This window comes from Muntiacus reevesi, chromosome 2, assembly GCF_963930625.1.
Source record: "Muntiacus reevesi chromosome 2, mMunRee1.1, whole genome shotgun sequence".
In the NCBI taxonomy this organism is placed as follows: Eukaryota; Metazoa; Chordata; class Mammalia; order Artiodactyla; family Cervidae; genus Muntiacus; species Muntiacus reevesi.
The window spans coordinates 203729324-203750760 of record NC_089250.1 but is presented as its reverse complement, the minus strand read 5'-3'; the positions used below and the strand labels follow the sequence as shown (position 1 = coordinate 203750760).

Below are 21437 nucleotides of genomic sequence, written 5' to 3'. Positions count from 1 at the left end.
ACACTTGCTAGGCGCTGAGTGTGTACCAGGCTCTGTTTCCACAAAGGTCATTGAATCCCCACTATAACCCTTGATGTGGGCATTGGAGGCATTCCATTTCACAGATGAGGAAACTGAGGATTTAACAGGATTTAAATAACTTGTTCCGCATCATACAACTGGTCAGTGGAGGAGGATTGAATCCACTCTGTCAGGGCTCCCAGGAGCCCTGTTCTTGTCTCCACCTTGTCCCTCCCCACTGAATGGGATGAATGACTTGGGTACTGACCCAGTTCAGATGAAAAACCCTCAAACTTCCCCTTCTCTCTCCCTCTACAATGAAGCTTACGCAAACCTCCCTCTATGCCGGCCATTCTCATCATCAAAACCCACGGTGTCTGCACCGCCAGCCTCACTGATCTCTGGTGGCCTTGGCCTGCGAAGTCTTGGAGTGGGGCTTGGGTTCCCAGCCAGAGGTGGGACTGGGTCATGGCGGTGACAGTACCAGATCCTAGCCACTAGACCAATGGTCAGGTCAGTGACAAGGGCCTTGGCTCTTCAGGTTTGCAGAAAAGAATTTCCACAAAGACAAAAACTAGTGAAGCAAGTAAAGTATTTATTAGGAGGAAAAAGAGTACAGTAGTTGTGGATAGACATATGGGATGGGTGGGCTCATGTGAGTCTCTGAGCTGTGCCCACACAGCAGTTTAAATCACTTCCATGGGACATTTCTTCTGGTTTTCTTTTGGCCAATCATTTTGATTTGCCTGGTTTATGGTCCATATTGGTATATCAGGTTTTTCCCAAGTGTGCGCATGCATCTCTTAGCCAAGATGGATCCTACCAAAAAGGCATCTGGGTAGAACATCCCTTGTCATGACTCCCCTTTGGCCTCCAAGGAGCCTTTTCTGCACATGTGTGGTCAGGGAGGTCTCCTGACTTCGGGAATGAGAAATATGTGGTCTGTGCAGGGTCCAGCCTCCTCCCTTAATTGCCCTGCGATTCTTGTCTAGGAATTTCAGTCACTAGAGGATGAATCTCCAGTTGCTTTACCCTGGGTGGGTGTGTGTGTGTGCCCAGGGCATCTGCCTCCTGCCTCATCACCGCCCACTAGTTTCCCAATGCCTCAAGTCACATTCCCCTTGGCATTGGCCCCTCTGAAGAATCTGCTTCTCTCCCTGCAAATGTCACCAGAGGGGCTCAAATCTCCAGAGCCCATGGCCTTTCCCTCATCTCTTGGTCCTCGTATTTTCCTGACCTTTGGGTGGCATTCACAGTAGCAGCCACCTCATCCTTGAAGCAGTTTCTTCCCTTGGCTCCTTTGCTGCTGGCCGTCTCCTCTGTTTCCTCTTGGCTTATGTCCTTTCTTAATTATTTGTTTAACAACTTTTTGCTGAGCATCTCCTGGGTCAAGGCCAGATCTTGTTCTAGGAGATACCGCTGAGTGGTCTGACAAAACCCTTGCCTGTGTGGAATTTTCACTGTGGCTGAAGAACCGATCACGTGTGTTGGCCAAGAGATAATGTTACCATTTCAAATAATGAAAAAGAAAACAGGGTGAAGGGTAGGAAGTGACTGTGCATATGTTGTGGGAGCGGCTCCTTTAGATGGAGTGGTCCATGGCATCTCAGCCGGAAAGCAACTGAGCAAAGCTGGGGAATGAGCATTCTGGACACAGTGCTCAGCAAGTGCAAAGGCCCTGGGGTGGCTGGAACATGGTGGGAGAGGAGGTGTCAAAGGATAGGCAGAGGTTTGACAATGTTGGTGGGGGGGGGGTCATTCAAAAGACAGGCAGGAAGTTGGGGCCTATTCCAAGTGCAATGAGAAATCTCTAGAAGGTCGCAACAAAGAGGAGACTTTATGGTATTTGTATTTTTAAAAGACACTACTCAGAATATGGCCCATGCATCAGAATGACTCAGTGGACGTCAGTTTGAGCAAACTCTGAGAGATAGTGAAGGACAGGGAAGCCTGGTGTGTTGCAGTCCATGGGGTCGCAAGAGTCGGACTCTTTGACTTAAGAGACTAAACAACAAACAAATCAGAATGACCTGGGGTGCTTTTCACAATACAGAGCCCAGCTTTTCCCCCATCTGCAGTATCAGCTTCCCTGGGGCCAGTATGGGAATTGCATTTTAACAAGCACTTACATATTTGAGAACAACTGCTTCAGGCAGAAATTGTGAACCTGGGAATTCCCAAGGGGTCAGTGGTCAGAATTCAGGGGATCCCGGAGCTTGGGTGGCCAAATATCACATCTTTACTCTCCCTGCCTTCTAACTGGCAGTTAGCATTTCCCTCCATGATATGTGGTGTCCCAGCCCCACCTGGGACTTTGTTGCTGAGTGGCATCCCAGAGTTTTCATAACACATTACAGGGTGTGCAGAGGTCTTGAAAATATCACTTTCTTCCTGGCTGCTTCAAAGTCGCAGAAGTTATTAGACTTACACTCGATCTTGTTATTTTGTGCATTAATAAAGAAGCACGTAGGTTGATATTACACATTTGATTTTTTAAAATGTCTTGATAACTCCATTTCAGTATATTGGTTTCCTTTACAATCCTGTATGTTTGTCTTATGGATTTAAAAACGTTGTTCAGGGAGAAATGTGAGGCTTCATCAGATGCTATAGGGGTCCAATGCCCTAGAAAAGAGGCAGATCCCCTGCAGAGAGCCGGAAGAGGGCTCAGACAGAGCTGAGCGTCACTCTTGACTACTCCCCTCGCCAATGCTGTGAGACCTTGGGCAAATCACTCTCCTTCTCTGTGCCTCAGTGGGCTCATTGGTAAGATGGAGCCTGTATCAGCTGTTTTGAATGCTTGTTGGAAGGGACCAGCCAGGCCACTCAGAGGTTATCAGCAGGTGCCCTTTCTTCTACTGACCTTGAGGCCAGCTGGGCTTGTCCTTCATGGGGAACTGGGCTGGCTGGCCTTTGAATCCCAGCTCTGTCATTTATTAGCTGTGATCCTGGGCTGGATAATTAACCTGTCCATGCTCAGTTTTCTCTCATCTGTAACTTGGTGATAATCATAACACCTAAGCCATTATAAGGTTGAAATGAGTTTCTATTTGCTAAGGGTCCAGCACAAGGCATGACATTCCTTAGGTGATGTATGTGCGTGCGTGTGAAGTTGCTCATTTGTGTCCAACTCTGCAACCCTATGGACCATAGCCCGTCAGGCTCCTCTGTCCATGGGATTCTCCAGGCAAGAATACTGGAGTGGGTTGCCATGCCCTCCTCCAGAGGATCTTCCTAACTCAGGGATCAAACCCATATCTCTTTTGTCTCCTGCATTGGCAGGCAGGTTCTTTACCACTAGTGCCACCTGAATAGGGTTGGCCAAAAATTTTGTTCAGAGTTTTCTGTCACGTGGTATTGGCCAGCCCAATAAACGTGATTGTCATTATTGGGTGTGTGTCTCACCCCTCAGGTTATTTTTTACTTATTTATTTTTTAATACATTGAAAAGTTTATTTATTTTTGACTGTGCCGAGTCTTTGTTGCTGCAAGAGGGCTTTCTCTAGTTGCAGAGAACAGGGGCTGCTCTCTAGCCACGGTGCAGGGGCTTCTCATTGCAGTGGCTTCTCTTGTTGCGGAGCACAGGTTCAGTAGTTGTGTCGTGCGGGCTGAGTTGCCCCGTGGCATGTGGGATCTTCTTGGACCAGGGATCGAACCCCTGTCTCCTGCATTGGCAGGTGTATCCTTAACTCACTGGACCACTAGGAAGGTTCCATCCCTCAGGTTAAATTTGGTGTTTCCAGAGGGCTGGTTCCAAATCTGTTACCCTTTGCATTCCTCATAGTGCCTGACGCAGGGTCTGGGTTTGGGAAATTTGGTGCACACACTGTGAGTTTTTTAGGTGAGTTTCAAGGAAGAGGAACACTGCAGGAGTCAGGTTCAGGGAGGGCAAGTCAGAGTGCCCTGGATTCTGCAAGAGGACTACAAAGAGACTACAGGCAGAAGGCTAGAATGTGCTTCATTTTGGGATCCTGAGCAAATGTTGAATCCAGGTCATCCAGTTGACAATATCTCCCTAATAACTGCTCAGCCTGGCCCTGTCGGGCTTGAGACAGATGAATTTTTTTTCATTTATTTTTATTAGTTGGAGGCTAATTACTTTACGATATTGTAGTGGTTTTTGCCATACATTGACATGAATCAGCCATGGATTTACATGTGTTCCCCATCCCGATCCCCCCTCCCACCTCCCTCCCCATCCCATCCTTCTGGGTCTTCCCGGTGCACCAGCCCTGAGCACTTGTCTCATGCATCCAACCTGGGCTGGTGGTCTGTTTCACCCTTGATAGTATTCTTGTTTCAATGCTATTCTCTTAGAACATCCCACCCTCGGAGTCCAAAAGTCTGTTCTGTACATCTGTGCCTCTTTTTCTGTTTTGCATATAGGGTTAGCGTTACCATCTTTTAAATTCCATATATATGCATTGGTATATGTATTAGTGTTTATCTTTCTGGCTTACTTCACTCTGTATAATGAGCTCCAGTTTCATCCATCTCATTAGAACTGATTCAAATGAATTCTTTTTAATGGCTGAGTAATATTCCATTGTGTATATGTACCACAGCTTTCTTATCCATTTGTCTGCTGATGGGCATCTAGGTTGCTTCCATGTCCTGGCTATTATAAACAGTGCTGCGATGAACATTGGGGTGCACATGTCTCTTTCAGATCTTGTTTCCTCAGTGTGTATGCCCAGAAGTGGGATTGCTGGGTCATATGGCAGTTCTATTTCCAGTTTTTTAAGGAATCTCCACACTCTTCTCCATAGTGGCTGTACTAGTTTGCATTCCCGCCAACAGTGTAAGAGGATTCCCTTTTCTCCACACCCTCTCTGGCATTTACTGCTTGTAGACTTTTGGATAGCAGCCATCCTGACTGGTGTGTAATGGTACCTCATTGTGGTTTTGATTTGCATTTCTCTGATAATGAGTAATGTTGAGCATCTTTTCATGTATTTGTTAGCCATCTGTATGTCTTCTTTGGAGAAATGTCTGTTTAGTTCTTTGGCCCATTTTTTGATTGGGTCATTTATTTTTCTGGAATTGAGCTGCAGGAGTTGCTTGTATATTTTTGAGATTAAGCCTTTGTCTGTTGCTTCATTTGCTATTATTTTCTCCCATTCTGAAGGCTGTCTTTTCACCTTGCTTATAGTTTCCTTTGTTGTGCAAAAGCTTTTAAGTTTGATTAGGTCCCATTTGTTTATTTTTGCTTTTATTTCCAATATTCTGGGAGATGGGTCATAGAGGATCCTGCTGTGATTTATGTTGGAGAGTGTTTTGCCTATGTTCTCCTCTAGGAGTTTTATAGTTTTTGGTCTTACATTTAGATCTTTAATCCATTTTGAGTTTAATTTTGTGTATGGTGTTAGAAAGTGTTCTAGTTTCATTCTTTTACAAGTGGTTGATCAATTTTCCCAGCACCACTTGTTAAAGAGGTTGTCTTTTTTCCATTGTATATTCTTGCCTCCTTTGTCGAAGATAAGGTGTCCATAGGTACATGGATTTATCTCTGGGCTTTCTATTCTGTTCCATTGATCTATATTTCTGTCTTTGTGCCAGTACCATACTGTCTTGATGACTGTGGCTTTGTAGTAGAGTCTGAAGTCAGGCAGGTTGATTCCTCCAGTTCCATTCTTCTTTCTCAAGATTGCTTTGGCTATTCGAGGTTTTTTGTATTTCCATACAAATTGTGAAATTATTTGTTCTAGTTCTGTGAAGAATACTGTTGGTAGCTTGATAGGGATTGCATTGAATCTATAGATTGCTTTGGGTAGTATACTCATTTTTACAATATTGATTCTTCCAATCGATGAACACGGTATATTTCTCCATCTGTTTATGTCCTCTTTGATTTCTTTCATCAGTGTTTTATAGTTTTCTATGTATAGGTCTTTTGTTTCTTTAGGTAGATATACTCCTAAGTATTTTATTCTTTTTGTTGCAATGGTGAATGGTATTGTTTCCTTAATTTCTCTTTCTGTTTTCTCATTGTTAGTGTATAGGAATGCAAGGGATTTCTGTGTGTTAATTTTATATCCTGCAGATGAATTTTTTCTTCTTTCCAAGTCTCAATGTTCTCATTTGTTAAATGGAGATAGCTGGCATGTATTGAGGCTTATGGTGACCTGAACCTGGATTATGCCTCTTTACGTGTCTTATTGTCACAACCAACCATCCTCAGAGGTAGATGAGAGAACAGGCTCAGAGAGGTGAAGTAACTTGCCCAAGGTCACACAGCAGGTCAGTAGCAGAGAGGAGGTCTGCCTGCAGGACATGCCTTTAGAATATAGAATAGAATAGAAAGTTGCTCAGTCATGTCCAGCTCTTTGCGATCCCATGGTTTATACAGGCCATGGAATTCTCCAGGCCAGAATACTGAAGTGGGTAGCCTTTCCCTTCTCCAGGGGATCTTCCCAGCCCAGGGATCAAACCCAGGTCTCTTGCATTACAGGCAGATTCTTTACCAGCTGAGCCACAAGGGAAGCCCATCACTACCATCTCATAGCAGGTAAACCTTTCCTTCCCCCGACCCCTTGCAGGGAGGGACAGGACGGACAGGTTCCTCTGTCCATGAAGTTTTTTCCAGGCAAGAATACTGGAGTGGGTTGCCATGTCTTCCTTCAGGGGATCTTCCTGACCCAGGGATTGAACCCGCATCTCCTATGTCTCCTGACTTGTCGGCCAATTCTTTACTGATGAGCCATCTGGGAAGCCCTTGTTTTTCAAATGTTGGTATCTAATTCAAAATTTAAAAAAAACCCACCACATATAACAAGAGAGACAGAAAGACAGAATGACAGAGACAAAGATAAGGAACAACAAAAACAAACAAACAAACCCTGGAAACAGAACAAAAGAATCTCAAGAACTTGTCTTCAGACCAGTTTGTGACTTCTGATCTATCCCGTCCTACTTCCCTGGCCTAAAGAGCAACCCCATTTTAGAGATGGGAGAGGGGAGGTTCACAGGGTGGGAGCACTTGCCCAAGTGATGGGAGGCCACAGGGTAGTGGTGGCCAGAAGTCAACTTCTTTGCTTCCCATCACACTCTCCCTCCCAGCCTCCTCCCCAGGACCTGGCGTGTGTGGGCCAGAGATTATTTTCAAGGCCAGCTTCTAGATCCTAAAGAGAGAGGACAATCATTGTAGTCTGATGCTGAAAGTCTAGGTCACCATGACACATCTCAAATGCTCGGTGACTGTCCCCGGGTTCCAACAGAGCCATTTCTAAAGGGCATGTCTGCCAGAATCATTTCTAAATTGATGGGGACTGTGACCTTGTGGAACTCTGGGGGCAATGAGACATTGTCAGAATCCATTCTACTGATCGACTCATTTATTCAGTTGTGAGCTCAGAGTAGGACGACTCATTTCTCTGGGCCCAGCTTGTCAGTTTGATACACCAGCATTTACTGAGGACCTACAGTGTGCCAGGAACTAGACTAGAAGGGTGGAGGTGTGGTTTGCAGACACAATCTTACTTAACTTGCCCAGAAAATGTGTGAGATTGGTAGTGTTGACTCCATTTTATGACCAAAAAGACTGATGCTCAGAGAGGTTAGGTAAGGGTCCAAGGTCAAATCCAGGCCTGCTTGACTCTTCAGTCCAGGCTCTCTCCATCTCAGCCAAGCATTTAGCTACCTGGAAGTGATAGAGAAGCTTCCTTCTTTGCTGAGGTCTGTCTGAGGGCTGCAGTGGGGCTGGATAGTCAGGAGAGGCTTCTTGGAGGCAGTGTCTTGAACTAAGAAAGAAGATATATTAGTTTCTCATTGCTGTTACCACATATTAAGCACAAACTCAATGACTTAAAATAACATGGATTTATTATCTTAAAGTTCTGGGGATCAGAATTCTGAAATGAGCCTCAATAGGCTAGAATCGAACTGTAAGCATTCCTTTCTGGAGGTTCAAGGGGAGAACCTATTTCCTTGCTTTTTCCAGTTTCTAGAGGCTGCCCGCATTCCTTGACCAATGTTTCCATATCACTCCAACCTCTGCTTCCATTGTCACATTTTTTGTTCCTCAGATCTTCCTGGTTCCCTCTTTTTTTTTTTTTTTTTTAAAGTTATTTATTTATTTTTGGCTGTGCTGGCTCTTTGATGCTGTGCAGGCTTTTTTCTAGTTGTGATGACGGGAGCGGGGGGCCTAGTCTCTGGTTGTGGTGTGTAGGTTTCTATTGCGGTGGCTTCTCTTGTTGCAAAGCACAGGCTCTAGGGTGTTTGGACTTCAGGAGTTAGACTTCAGTAAGTGGACTAATTCACGGGCTTAGTTGCTTTACAGCACATGAGATCTTCCCGGACCAGGGGTGGAACCTGCGTCTCCTGCATTACCAGGAAGACACTTTATGACCGAGCCACCAGGGAAGCCTTGCCTCCCTCTTGAAAGAACTTTTTTGGTTACATTGGGCTCATACAATTAATCCAGGATAATGTCACCATCTCAAGATCATAATCACGCCTCCATTCCGAGCTGCCACTGTAGGGGGCACGGGTTCGATCCGTGGTCAGGGAACTAAGAGCCGATATGTTGCATGGTGAAGCCCAAGGGTGGGGTGGTATCATGTCTACAAAGTCCCTTTTGCCATGTAAGGTAACATCTTCACAAGTTCTGGAGATTAGGATGTGAATATCTTTGAGGCCATTATTCAGCTGACCCAGGAAGACAACAATACTCCAAGGGCCGGGGCCATGCTGGAGGCATGGGGATGATGACGTGTTCAACAAGTAGCTAGTGCTGAGGGTGGAAGTGGGCAGAGTTGCTTAGGATCTGCTGGTCCTAAGGATGAGGGTCCCATATGAAGACAGATAAACTTCATCCTCGAGAACAGTACTCCTCATGCTTCAACGTGCATTCGGGCCAGCTGGGGAGCTGGTTCAAATGTAGCTCTTGGTTTGTGTAGAGAGGCTCTGTGTGTGCATGTGTGTGTGCTAAGTTGCTTCAGTCCTATCCGACTCTTTGCGACCCTCTGGACTGTAGCCTGCCAGACTCCTGTCCATGGGATTCTCCAGGCAAAAATACTGGAGTGGGTTGCCTTGCCCTCCTCCAGGGGAACATCCCAACCCAGGGATTGAACCTACATCTCTTACATCTCCTGCATTGGCAGGCGGGTTCTTTACCACTGGCACCACCTGCTAAGTCCAGAGAGGCTCTAGAAAAGGACAGTTCTGGAAAAGATGGCGACTGACACAGGAAACAGCCTCACCCAGGCCCTGTGTTTCCAGAGCAACACCCAGTTCGGCATTTGAATGGCATTCCCTTCCCAGGTGCTCTGTTACCCCATGTTTTTGCACATCCTGCAGGAGCAGCCACCTAGGGCCTCCACCATGCATGTCTGCTTGTGCGTGCGTCTTCAGCTACTCAGTCGTGTCTGACTCTTTGTGATCCCATGAACTGTAGCCCGCCAGGCTCTTCTGTCCATGGGATTGTCCAGGTGAGAATACTGGAGTGGGTTGTCATGCCCTCCTCCAGGGGATCTTCCCAACCCAGGGATCGAACCCGCATCTCTTGCAGCTCCTGCCATGGCAGGCAGGTTCTTTACCACTGAGCCACGTGGGAAGTCCCCTGCCATGACCTCCAGTCAAAGTCTAAAAGGTTTCTGTCTGACTCATGAAAAGAAGATTCCCAGTATCATGCCCTCCAGCCACTCACCAACCCTCTTAGGCCTTCATGGACAGGATGTGGGGCTGGGGTAGATCAGCACCTTCATGGTGGAGTGTCATGGTGTTTGCTAGAACCCCCGAATTCGTGAGGGAGTTGGATAACTGAAAGTTTAATGTATATTTCACTCCTACATGTGTTTATCAGGGAGGACCATACAGGGTGTCAAAATGTTGCATGACTGTGGGGTGACAGGGATAGACATGACCTTAGACATCATTGTATGGGGGCTGTAAACTCAAATGGTCATGAGTGCTTGGAAGGAGCCATGAAGGGATGAAGCGGGCTGGCTGGGGTCTGTGCTGACCCAGGAATATATGCCCTGTTGGAGGGGGGCCACCCCACCTCAGTCCCACAGTCATATGGGGGTGTGGGTCCTGCGTTCTTGCATCCACCCATTTTGCAAACAAATCCGGAAATCTGGATTTTTTTCTGTGAAGTCTCCTATTTTTAAATGTTGATAATGAATTCAGATATTTTTAAAATACTGTGTGGGCCAAACAAGACAATTTTGCGGGCTGGCTTAGGCCTGTTGGCAGCTTGCTTGAGAAGTCACTTGTCTTACCGAGGAGGGAAACTGAGGCCCCTGGAGACACCAGGGCCTCCCAGAGGTCCCAGAGCATCGGGGCTGGAACTCAGGGCTGAAGACGTGCAGTGCAGCCACCATTTCCGAGGCAGCCCCTTTCCCCTAAAATCTCAATCCCTGTGCCTCTGATAGCGTCCCCTCACTTCCCAAAGATGCAACCTCACATAGCCTGGCAGGTGGAAGACCTGCCCCTGCTCCAGTCTGCCCCCAGCCTGCTTTGTGACACGCACACACATCCTGACTCTTTTCTGGGCTAATTTCTCATTTGCAGATGGAGAACTGGGGGCTTGGTGACCCTCAAAGCCCCTCACTACAGTTCTTCGAGGCCTCTGGCTTTCTCCTCCCAGCCCCCCATGCATCCCTGCCTCTGAGCTTCCAATATTGACATTTCACAAACAGCAGCTGTCACCGAGCCGTTTCTAGCCTCAGAGGTCCCGAACTGCATCATTTACATGATTTAACATGCTGGGTTTCAGGGGGTGTGTCACCGAGCCCACAGCCAGCGGCCACTGACCACGACTTAGTGACTTGACATATTAAAATGATGGATGTGGGGAGGAAAAATGTTTCCTCTTAAAATGCCATTGCGTCTTGGGATTTCACATGATTTTGCCACAATCCCCCTCTGCCCTCCTCGCCTTCCCCATGAGGGTTTTATTTGTCCCGTGCCTGAGATGCACTTGTTCCAGGCTGCCTACTCCTTGGCTCTACCCCTGTGAATAACAATGATGACAACAATAATAGTAACAGTGAATGCACATAACTCTTGCTATGTGCCAGGCACTGCCCTGAGCACATCACTCATCGATTGAATAGCTTTATCTTCACAACCATCCATAAGTGCATTCTGGATCTATCGCCAGTTTAAGTGAGAAAACAGATACCTTGGGAGATGACACAGTCTCCCAGCTGATAACTGGCAGAGCAAGTGTCAACCTTGGTGGCCTGGCCTACGTCTGGCTCTTCACCCCTGTGCCTCTCTGCCTCTTGTAATTATCATAATTGCCAATAATTATACTAATTAGGAAGTAATAGTAACACTTAGCTCTTGTGAACACTTTCCAAGTGTCAGGCTTGTGTAACTTCAAGATATTGTCTCATTGAAAGCTGACAACAAGTCTATTATGGCGATTTTTCAGTGGAGTAAATGGAGGGCGAAGGGGTAAGGCACCCCCAGCCAAGGTCATCCACCCAAGACATGGTTCCCACCCATGATTTCCCCTCTGTTAAACGGCTGGCCCTGGAAACTGTCTTAGCAAGGGAGGGATTCCTGGGCGAAAGGGAAATCGTTCTTCCAAACCTATCAATTCCATCAGTGGAGGGTCAGAGTTGGCATCACGAAGATGTTTTTTAAAAAGGCAAAGAGCGCAGCTAAGAGGATTAGTTGTCACCTCGTGGGCCCCACACCTGATGAGAAATCATTTCATTGCTCCTGCCCCGGGAGGTCACCAGTTCTCAGCTGTGAATCGAGCCATTAGCGGCAAGTTTCAGAGACTAGAAACAATCATCTCTGTCATTATTGAGCCTTTCCGGGCATCACCAAGGCTCCCTGCTGATCCTGCCCAGAGGCTCCCAGCCCACCATCTTCCTGGCTTCCTTTATTCACACGTGCGTACGGTGCGTTCCGTAGCGCTGATAATAACCGTGGGCATTGATTTTAGACCAGACACTATGTAATGATTCCCAGTTGTTTCATTATTCCCCTTCTGCCTTCTCTCTGCCAGGCGCCAAAACCTACAGTTTAGCATTGACTCAGTTTCCCCCCTCCCAAAGTTGACTTGCTTTATTCTCGGTACGTTTGAAAGGGAACTGCAGATCAGTGATGTTTGTATTTGAATATGCATCAGCATCACCTGGAGAGCCCATTAAGACACAGATGGATTCCACTCTCCGAGTTTCCGGATCCAGGAAGGCCCAAGAATTTGCATCGCAGGTTCCCAAGCATTGCCGCTGCTGTTGGTCAGGAGTCCAGTCTGAGATCACTGGCTTAGATCACTCCTCTAATTGGATCCCTTGCCATAAAAAATGATGTGCAGGGGAGCTCTCTGCAGGAAACAGAATCCCCCACATAGTTCAAATGAAGGCTGTTGGATGAAAGAACTCATAGAGGCATGGGAAGGGTTGAGAGAACCTGAGGCACCCGAAGGCTGACAGCAGAGTGGCGCTGTTACCAGCCTTGGGCAGGAAGGAGAAAAGGGCAGAGCGGTGTTCTGGTGCCTGTAAGAATAGTAGCTGTGTCAGCGGAGCTGTAGTTGTGGGCAGAAGAATGAAGTCACTGCCAGAAAAGTGGACAGAGACTGAGAGGGGGCAGGCAGAAACATGCTGACCTCTCTCCTCCCGTGGTCCAGTTTCCAGCTAGTGCCCCCCATTGCTCACTCAGAGGGCCAGCGAGCCTGGGGATGCTGTTCTGAGGAGTCAGTCCTCTGGGGCACAGAGCAGGGCAGAGAGGGGTGGAGAGCAGTGGCCTGTGAGGGAAGAGAGGATGGGGGAGATAGTGAGTTCCCAGCACAGAAGGAAACTGTCAAAATGTTCTTCAGGTCTGCCTTGTTGTTGTTCAGCCACTCAGTCATGTCTGACTCTTTGCGACCCCAGGGACTGCAGCACGCCAGGCTTCCCTGTCCATCACCAACTCCCGGAGCTTGCTCAAATTCATGTCCACCGAGTCAGTGATGCCATCCAAACATCTCATCCTCTGTCATCCCCTTCTCCTCCTGCCTTCAATATTTCCCAGCATCAGGGTCTTTTCCAATGAGTTGACCCTTCGCATCAGGTGGCCAAATTATTGGAGCTTCAGCTTCAGCATCAAGTCTGCCTAGGAACTGCTGAAGATCTGAGCGTTGTTTCAAGCACAGTGTTAGGAAGGTATTAAGAACATATTGGCCACAAACAGAGATGCTTGGTGGAGCTGATAAAGTTTTTAACATAATGGAAAAATGAATAGTGTTTTCACTTAGATGCAGACAATTTAATGTTGTGCTTCTTCACACTTAACTCCACCTTGCCTCTGGTGCTATTACTGAGTCCAAGCTTGTACATGCACAGAAGGCAAATAAATCGTGCTGTTGGGGCAAGGAATAACAGCTTGATTCAGAAGGCTAGCAGACTGAGAAAATGGGGGACTAGTGTTCCAAAGAACCATCTTGCCTGAGTTAGAGTTCAGGCTTCTTTTATACCAAAAGGGGAGGGGTTGTGGCTAGTGTTGCAAACTTCTTGGTGTAGGAATTCTTTGTTCTTGCAACTGTCCACCTAGTTCAGGACATAATATTCGTGTAAACCTCCAATGAGACAAATGTTATTCTCTGTTCTGCATACTTTTGAAAAATCTCTGTATGAATAGGAAAGTGTCACACTTTTAAAGGTCAGAACCTTGAGAATGGGCCATCCTGTATGTTTCAGGCTACAGGCAACATTCTTAACTTGTAGCAAAACCAACAGAATACAACTAAGACTTGTTGCAGCCAAATAAGTAGGTAAATAAGTAAATAAACTGTTGTTGTTCAATTGCTAAGGCGTATCCGACTCTTTGCGACCCCATGGACTGAAGCACGCTAGACTTCCCTGTCCTTCACTGTCTCCTGGAGTTTGTTCAAACTCATTGAGTTTGTGATGCCATCCAACCATCTCATCCTCTGTCATCCCCTTTCTCCTCCTGCCTTCAATCTTTCCCAGCATCAGGGTCTTTTCCAATGACTCAGCTCTTTACATCAGGTGGCCAAAGTACTGGAATTTCAGCTTGAGCATCAGTCCTTCCAATGAACACCCAGGACTGATTTCCTTTAGGATGGACTGGTTGGATCTCCTTGCAGTCCAAGGGACTCTCAAGAGTTTTCTCCAACACCACAGTTCAAAAGCATCAATTCTTCTGCGCTCAGCTTTCTTTATAGTCCAACTCTCACATCCATACATGACTACTGGGAAAACCATAGCCTTGACTAGACAGACCTTTGTTGGCAAAGTAATGTCTCTGCTTTTTAATATGCTGTCTAGATTGGTCATAACTTTCCTTCCAGGGAGTAAGCATCTTTTAATTTCATGGCTGCAGTCACCATCTGCACTGATTTTGGAGCCCCCAGAAAATAGTCTGCCACTGTTTCCACTGTTTACCCATCTATTTGCCATGAAGTGATGGGACCAGATATCATGATCTTCGTTTTCTGAATGTTGAGTTTTAAGCCAACTTTTTCACTCTCCTCTTTCATTTTCATCAACAGGCTCTTTAGTTCTTCTTCACTTTCTGCCATAAGGGTAGTGTCATCTGCATATCTGAGGATATTGATATTTCTCCCGGCAATCTTGATTCCAGCTTGTGCTTCATCCAGGCCAGTGTTTCTCATGATGTACTCTGCATATAAGTTAAATAAGCACAGTGACAATATACAGCCTTGATGTACTCCTTTTCCTATTTGGAACCATGTCCAGTTCTAACTGTTGCTTCCTGACCTGCATGCAGGTTTCTCAAGAGCCAGGTCAGGTGGTCTGGTATTTCCATCTTTTTCAGAATTTTCCACAGTTTATTGTGATCCACACAGTCAAAGGCTTTGGCATAATCAATAAAGCAGAAATAGATATTTTTCTGGAACTCTCTTGCTTTTTCAATGATCCAGCAGATGTTGATCTCTGGTTCTGCTGCCTTTTCTAAAACCAGCATGAACCTCTGGAAGTTCACAGTTCACGTATTGCTGAAGCCTGACTTGGAGAATTTTGAGCATTACTTTGCTAGCGTGTGAGATGTTTGCAATTGTGCGGTAGTTTAAGCATTCTTTGGCATTGTGTTTGTTTGGGATTGGAATGAAAACTGACCTTTTCCAGTCCTGTGGCCACTGCTGAGTTTTCCAAATTTGCTGACATATTGAGTGCAGCACTTTTACAGCATCATCTTTTAGGATTTGAAATAGCTCAACTGGAATTCCGTCACCTCCACTAGCTTTGTTCATAGTGATGCTTCCTAAGGCCCACTTGACTTCACATTCCAGGATATCTGGCTCTAGGTGAGTGATCACACCATCGTGATTATCTGGGTCATGAAGATCTTTTTTGTACAGTTCTGTGTATTCTTGCCACCTCTTCTTAATATCTTCTGTTTCTGTTAGGTCCGTACCATTTCTGTCCTTTATTGAGCTCATCTTTGCATGGAATATTCCCTTGGTATCTCTGATTTTCTTGAAGAGATCTCTAGTCTTTCCCATTCTATTGTTTTCCTCTTTTTCTTTGCACTGATCGCTGATGAAGGCATTCTTATCTCTCCTTGCTATTCTTTGGAACTCTGCATTCAAATAGGTATATCTTTCCTTTTCTCCTTTGCTTTTCGCTTCTCTTCTTTTCATAGCTATTTGTAAGGCCTCCTCAGACAGCCATTTTGCCTTTTTGCATTTCTTTTTCTTGGGGATGGTCCTGATCCCTGTCTCCTGTACAATGTCACAAACCTATGTCCTATGTCCTAGGTCCTATGTCTCCTGTATTGGGAGGTAGATTCTTTACCACTAGCGCCACTCTTCATGGAGCATGGCCAAAGCCTCCAGCGGATCTGCTAGTCAGGCCCCCTTCCAGAGTGAGCCTCCTGGCATGTCTTTTCCTTGCTAAGGCCTTTAGGACAACACCTACCTCTGCGTCATGGGTCAAGCCCATGTTTTTCAGCCTGGTTCCCAGTGTTACCAACCAAGGTTCTTAGCCTCCTTAATCAACACAAATTGATAAGAGGCCAGACAGGTACTTCAGGCCAGGCTTTATTGGGGGCCCCTGATGCAGCAGGAGGGAGTGAGAACAAGCAACAGTTTCTCTTACTCGCTCCCCCAGCAGGGTGGAGGGGAGAGGACAAGCTGATTCCTTATATGGGGCGACGGTAGGGGAGAGTTCAGGGATCTGGCCAGAGGGGTAGCTTGCCCACCTCTTTGATGGTGGTGCGTGTAGGGGTCATGAGCAGTACCTGCTTTTGCTCCCAGCTCTTTAGTGGTGACAGTTGTTTTCTTAAAGAGTATTTTTTTACTCTGTATTTCACTTACATATTTTTTGGCTGTGCTGGGTCTTACTTGCTGCGTGTGGGTCTTCTTCAGTTGTGACAACTGAGGGCTACTCTTTAGTTGTTGGTGCAAAGGCTTCTCACTGCAGTGGCTTCTCTTGTTGCAGTTGCAGAGCGTGGGCTCCAGAGAGCCAGGTCAGTAGTTGTGGTACACTGGGCTTAGTTGCTCCGAGGCATGTGGGATCTTTCTGGACCAGGGATGGAACCATTGTCCCCTGCATTTACAGGCATATTCTTTACCACTGAGCCACCAGGGAAGCCCTGGGTTTTTGGTCTTTTTGTATCTTATTGTCCATTATTTGCCCCAACTGTGCAGACGCAGTTATTTTTAGTCCTTTATAGTTTCTTTGTGTTTTTGTTGCTTGAAGAGAGTTTTGTCCAGGTGCAAGCATTGCAACCAAGGGTCCCAGGTCCCAGCCTGTCTCACCAGCATCCTTAAGACTCATCTACTTTCCCCTGTGACCTCCTTCTCCACCACACCACGTGACCAGCTGAGCTTAGGATCATTGAGAATGCCCTCCCCCCACCACAATCCCAGTCTGTGGCCCTCTTCCTGCAGGAATTCTGGCTCAAGAATTCTTAGGGATGCTGGAGTGCATGTAGATGAGAGCTGTGGCCAGGGAACCCAACTTCCCCCATATGACTTCAAAGTGGCCACTCTCTCCTGCTAATTTATAACCTCCTGCCCATGATGGTTTCTGGAGTCAGAGAGGCCTGAGTTTGAACCCATACTGACTGTATCACTCACTACCCAGCTGTGTAGACCAGTGGCTTAATCCTTTGGAACCTCAGTTTGCTCATCTATAAAATGGGTGCTGCCTTGCTAAGCTGTCAGGAAGACTGGGGGAGATCATGCATGTGAATACTGGTGTCTGAGGCCAGAGTTCTGGAAGCAGATCCTAGGATAAGGATCCATGTGCACGTCATTTATAAAGAAATGCCCCCAGGGAAGGGCTTTCCATGTGGCACTGGTGGTTATAAAAAAACCTACCTGCCAGTGCAGGAGACCTAAGAGATGTGGGTTTGATCCCTGGGTCGGGAAGATCCCCTGGAGGAGGGCATGGCAGCCCACTCCAGTGTTCTTGTCTGGAGAATCCCCTGGACAGAGGAGCCTGACGGGCTACAGTCCATGGGAATTGCAAAGAGTGGGACACGACTGAAGCAACTTAGCACACATGCACACCCCAGAGGAGAGTGGTAAGGGAACTGGAGAGATCAGAACGGGGAAGGGAGGAAGGCAAACGAGGGGCTGATGTCAGGCCAGAGGCCAGGAAGGGCAGCTTCCGCTTTGGCCCAGAGGGAATTTTGCAATGTGTGTCCGGTCCCAAAATTGCCTCTGCCAGAGCCATGGGGGTGGACCACCCAGATCAGCCTCTGGCTGATGACATCGCAGAGAAGAAAAATGTAAGTTTCCAGGTACTTTCTGAATAAAGATGGGCAAAATGAAGTCCAAAGACTTCCTGAAGACAATCCTCCAAAGACAGAAAGACTGAAAAGAAGTGCAAGGACATCAGGTGGAACATTAACACCTTCCAGTATGACTTGGCACCAGAAAGATGCCTAAAAACCCTGGCCCTGAGTGCGGCATTGCTGCTACTATAGCATAACCTCAGCAATGATCCTGCTTCTTACTATAGTTACTAATTTCCTTGCCTTGGGTGGGTTGAAAATTTCAGACAGATGCTCTGAGCCCAGTGGGTAGACAGGAAAATAAATCTGGCAGAAAGAAGCAGCATAACCCCAGCCACGCATCTGAGATTCCAGTGCCTGTTTCTCCGTGGTTAACTCACTCCTGGAGCATCTCACTGCCCCACGCCCATGCCATCTACCATCCCATCTGAAAGAGCAGAGTTGGGCCCTGCTGGGAGGGGCAGGTGGTGGGGTGTGGGCTTGGCCCCAGGCCCACCTGGGCAGGAGGAGAGCATCCACTGGGGGAGCGGGGGTGATGTGGGGGAGTCGGCTGAGTCAGAGAGCCTCACCGTGGTGAGGGGCGGCCTCCGCCCACCAACAGTGCAACAGCAGCTGGAGGTAAAGGCTTCTGGGAGTGAGACCAGGCCTCCCTGCGGGCATCCGCCCCCTGCAGGGCCCCACTCACCCTGCACCTCCTGCCTTCCTCCCCGCTGCCTGGTGGGCCCTGGGCCAGCAAAGGGCTTTGGAGGCTGCGAGTGTTCGGTGCCAGGGGGTGTTTTAACAACATCCAGGCTGCCAAGAGCACATTATTCTCTTACAGAAATCCAAGGGATTGCCCAAGAGAGGTGATATTTTTGTAGCACAAAAAGAGAGAGAGAAAGAGAAAAGAAAAGTTCTTCAAAGCTCTGAAAGGCCTGTTGCGTCAGGAATGATAGTGGATGTTTGAGAATCTGGGTTCTTCATCAGTCAGTAGACAGAGGATCTGAAATTGCTGTTTGTATCCTTCTTCACTGAATGGTGTGTATCGGGTGTCCCTAGGACATTAACGTGGAGGGAACAGCTTGTGCAAAGGCAGAGAGGTAGGGAAGGACAGCTTGTGAGAAAAGAAAAGCTGAAGATCAGTACTGTTGATTGTAAGAGATGGAAATTCTACCTCTAACCAACTTAGGCAAAGAAAAACAATTCTTGGTTCCTTTGATTGAAAGAATGAATGACTGGCAGTTTCAGGCATGGCTGGATCTAGGGGCTCAAACAATGTCACAGGACAGATCTTCCTTTGTCTCTCGGTGCTGCCTTTCTTGGCCTTGGCTCTGCCCTCAAGAAGGCCCTTGCTACTCAGTGCAGCCACTTTCATCCTTCCCAATCTCAAACTGAGTGGGAAAAAGGGAATTTTCCTTTCCCAGTAGTTCCAGCAAAAGTCCTGTGTCTGACTCATTGAGCTGTCTTGGGTCATACGTCCATCTCCTGCTGGCCAGGTCTGGTCCATAGTTCCTTCTCAAAACCTATGGTTAGTGTGGCTTGGAAGGTAAGTGATTTTTAGAAAAAAAAAATGGGGTGGGGTACAGGGTAAATAAAAATGCAAGTGTCCTTTGAGGGCAACCATGATGTGTGTGTAAGAGCTGGGATGTTTATAGCTATAGGCAGCAGAGACCACCACACTGGCCAGCTTAGCTATAGGGAAGCCTGGGGGGTTGGTAGTTGGTGGTCAGGGTATCCCAATGAGCTTCCCTGGTGGCTCAGTGGTAAAGAATCTGTCTACAATGCAGGAGACAGGGATTTAGTCCCTGGGTGGGGAAGATCCCCTGGAGAAGGAAATGGCAACCCACTCCAGTATTCTTGCCTGGGAAATCCCATGGACAGAGGAGCCTGGTGGTCTACAGTCCATGGGGTCGCAAAGAGTTGGACCTGACTTAGCAACTAAACAACAATAACGATGAGATCATCTTTCCATCTCTCTGCTCAGCAACTAGTGTCAGCCCTGAGATGGCTCTCAGCAGCAGTCACTTTACAGATGAGAAAGAGAACCTCTTATCCAGCCGCAGGATGGAAGTTCTTTCCTCCAATCTGAATGGACCTGCTTATGGTCCACGTGTCTGCCTGGACCAGGAACCATCACCCCAAGAGTGTCATGATCTGACGGACTTCAGCTAGGGTTCCTGAGCCAGTTAGGACCCACCTTAGATCCGATGGTCTTCTCTAAAACAACTCGATCCCCCAACCTAAGGGCACGGGGTGGAGTGAACACAGGGAGAGCCCGCCCTGTGGGTCCTCATCTCACGACCTCCCTCCTCCTCCGTGCAGGAGTCCTGTGGCTGTCGGTGGTCTCTGAGGTCCTCTACATCCTCCTGCTGGTGGTTGGCTTCAGCCTCATGTGTCTCGAACTCTTCCACTCCAGCAATGTCATCGACGGGCTCAAGCTCAATGCCTTCGCGGCTGTCTTCACGGTGCTCTCAGGTAAGGCAGAGGCCTCGGGCAGTGGGGGAAGAACACACCAGAACCAACCCTGCACTCAAGAGCAGAGGAAAATGCGGGGGCTGGAGCCACCTTCGGGCTAAGACCTGATTGGCCCTCCTGGGTGACTGTGGACCAATCACTTCTTTTCTCTGAGCCTCAGTGTTACAATTTGTAGAGTGGGATTTGTCTGCTTCCTTATTCTCTGAACCAGCACGTGTTTACTGGGGTCTCGTGTGCCAGGTTGGGTGCTAAGAAGTGCCAGGGTTAGAGTAATGAATGGAAACAGACAGTTGCGGCGCTTGGTGAAGCTTAACACATGCGGGACAGAGAGATGGTTAGCTGGAGAGGTTTCCAGGAGATGAATGCCACATGGCAAGGTGATGGATGTGTGCACAAGGGAGAGGGAGGTGGTCATGAGAATGGCCAGATGATGGTGTCCTGAAGGATGTGAAAGGGCAACCTGTTGGGGGTGGTGGGCACGTTGATTATCTGCTTTAGCTTATTGCCCTTAAGACATCCTTGGGGAGATGGCCAGCAGGAAGCCAAATGAACAAACCCATCTGGAAGCTCAAGGTTGGGGGCGGGGTGAGCAGAGATCATGGGCAAAGGCCAGGGATTTTGAGGGTTTTAGGAAGAGCTGGATGGTTGGCGGCAGCAGCCCGACTCCAGGAACTGGAGACAGAAGACTCCAAGGAAAGGTCATTGGATTAGGTGGCCAGGGGCCCAGAATAGCTTCAGCAGATCCAGGTCATAAGGGGTTAAGCCGGGAGTTGGCCAGAAGGGAGTGAAAGGAGCCCGTAAACCATAACTTCAGGAGGCCTGACAGATAGAGCAGTGGCTTGGCTGTGTACGACAGCTATTCCTCAAAAGCCAGATGTAAATTGAATTTCTATAAATCTAATCCTATTCTTCATGCACTGGAAGAACTCTCTGTTTAATGAAACCGAAACGATGAACCTTTAGGTAAGGGAAATAATCGGCCCCTAATTGAGGTATGTATATATAACAGAAGGATCTCTCAAAGAATAGGGAGCAGAATTCAAGAAATTATAGCATGATCCATAGATCACAACACGTGCATCGTCATTCCCAGGATGTGGGCAATCTAACCAAAATAGTAAAGGGAAGAACAGAAAATCAAAGTGAGCCTCACGGCACAGTGTTGATTTCGGCCCCCTGCTTATTCTGTTTTCAGCTATTCCAGATCGAGAGAGAGTTTATTCTTTTTTTGCAGTTGTTAAATGCGTTTATTATGCCTAAAATCAGTTTTCATTCATAGTTCTTTTTCTCTTTTAATGTTTTATTCATTTATTCAA

General features: G+C 47.3%; 1 protein-coding gene across 2 annotated transcripts in view; it reads left to right on the top strand.

The window, feature by feature from the left end:
- Positions 1–21437, top strand: part of GSG1L (GSG1 like) — a 247528-nt gene that overhangs the window by 142408 nt on the left and 83683 nt on the right. The window contains exon 3 of one of the 2 annotated variants that reach the window (XM_065920331.1): positions 19969–20121. The exons of the other annotated variant lie outside the window; for it this stretch is intronic. Coding sequence (XP_065776403.1) covers positions 19969–20121 — 153 coding nt within the window. The remainder of the gene's footprint in view (positions 1–19968; positions 20122–21437) is intronic. 2 annotated transcript variants of the gene reach the window in all.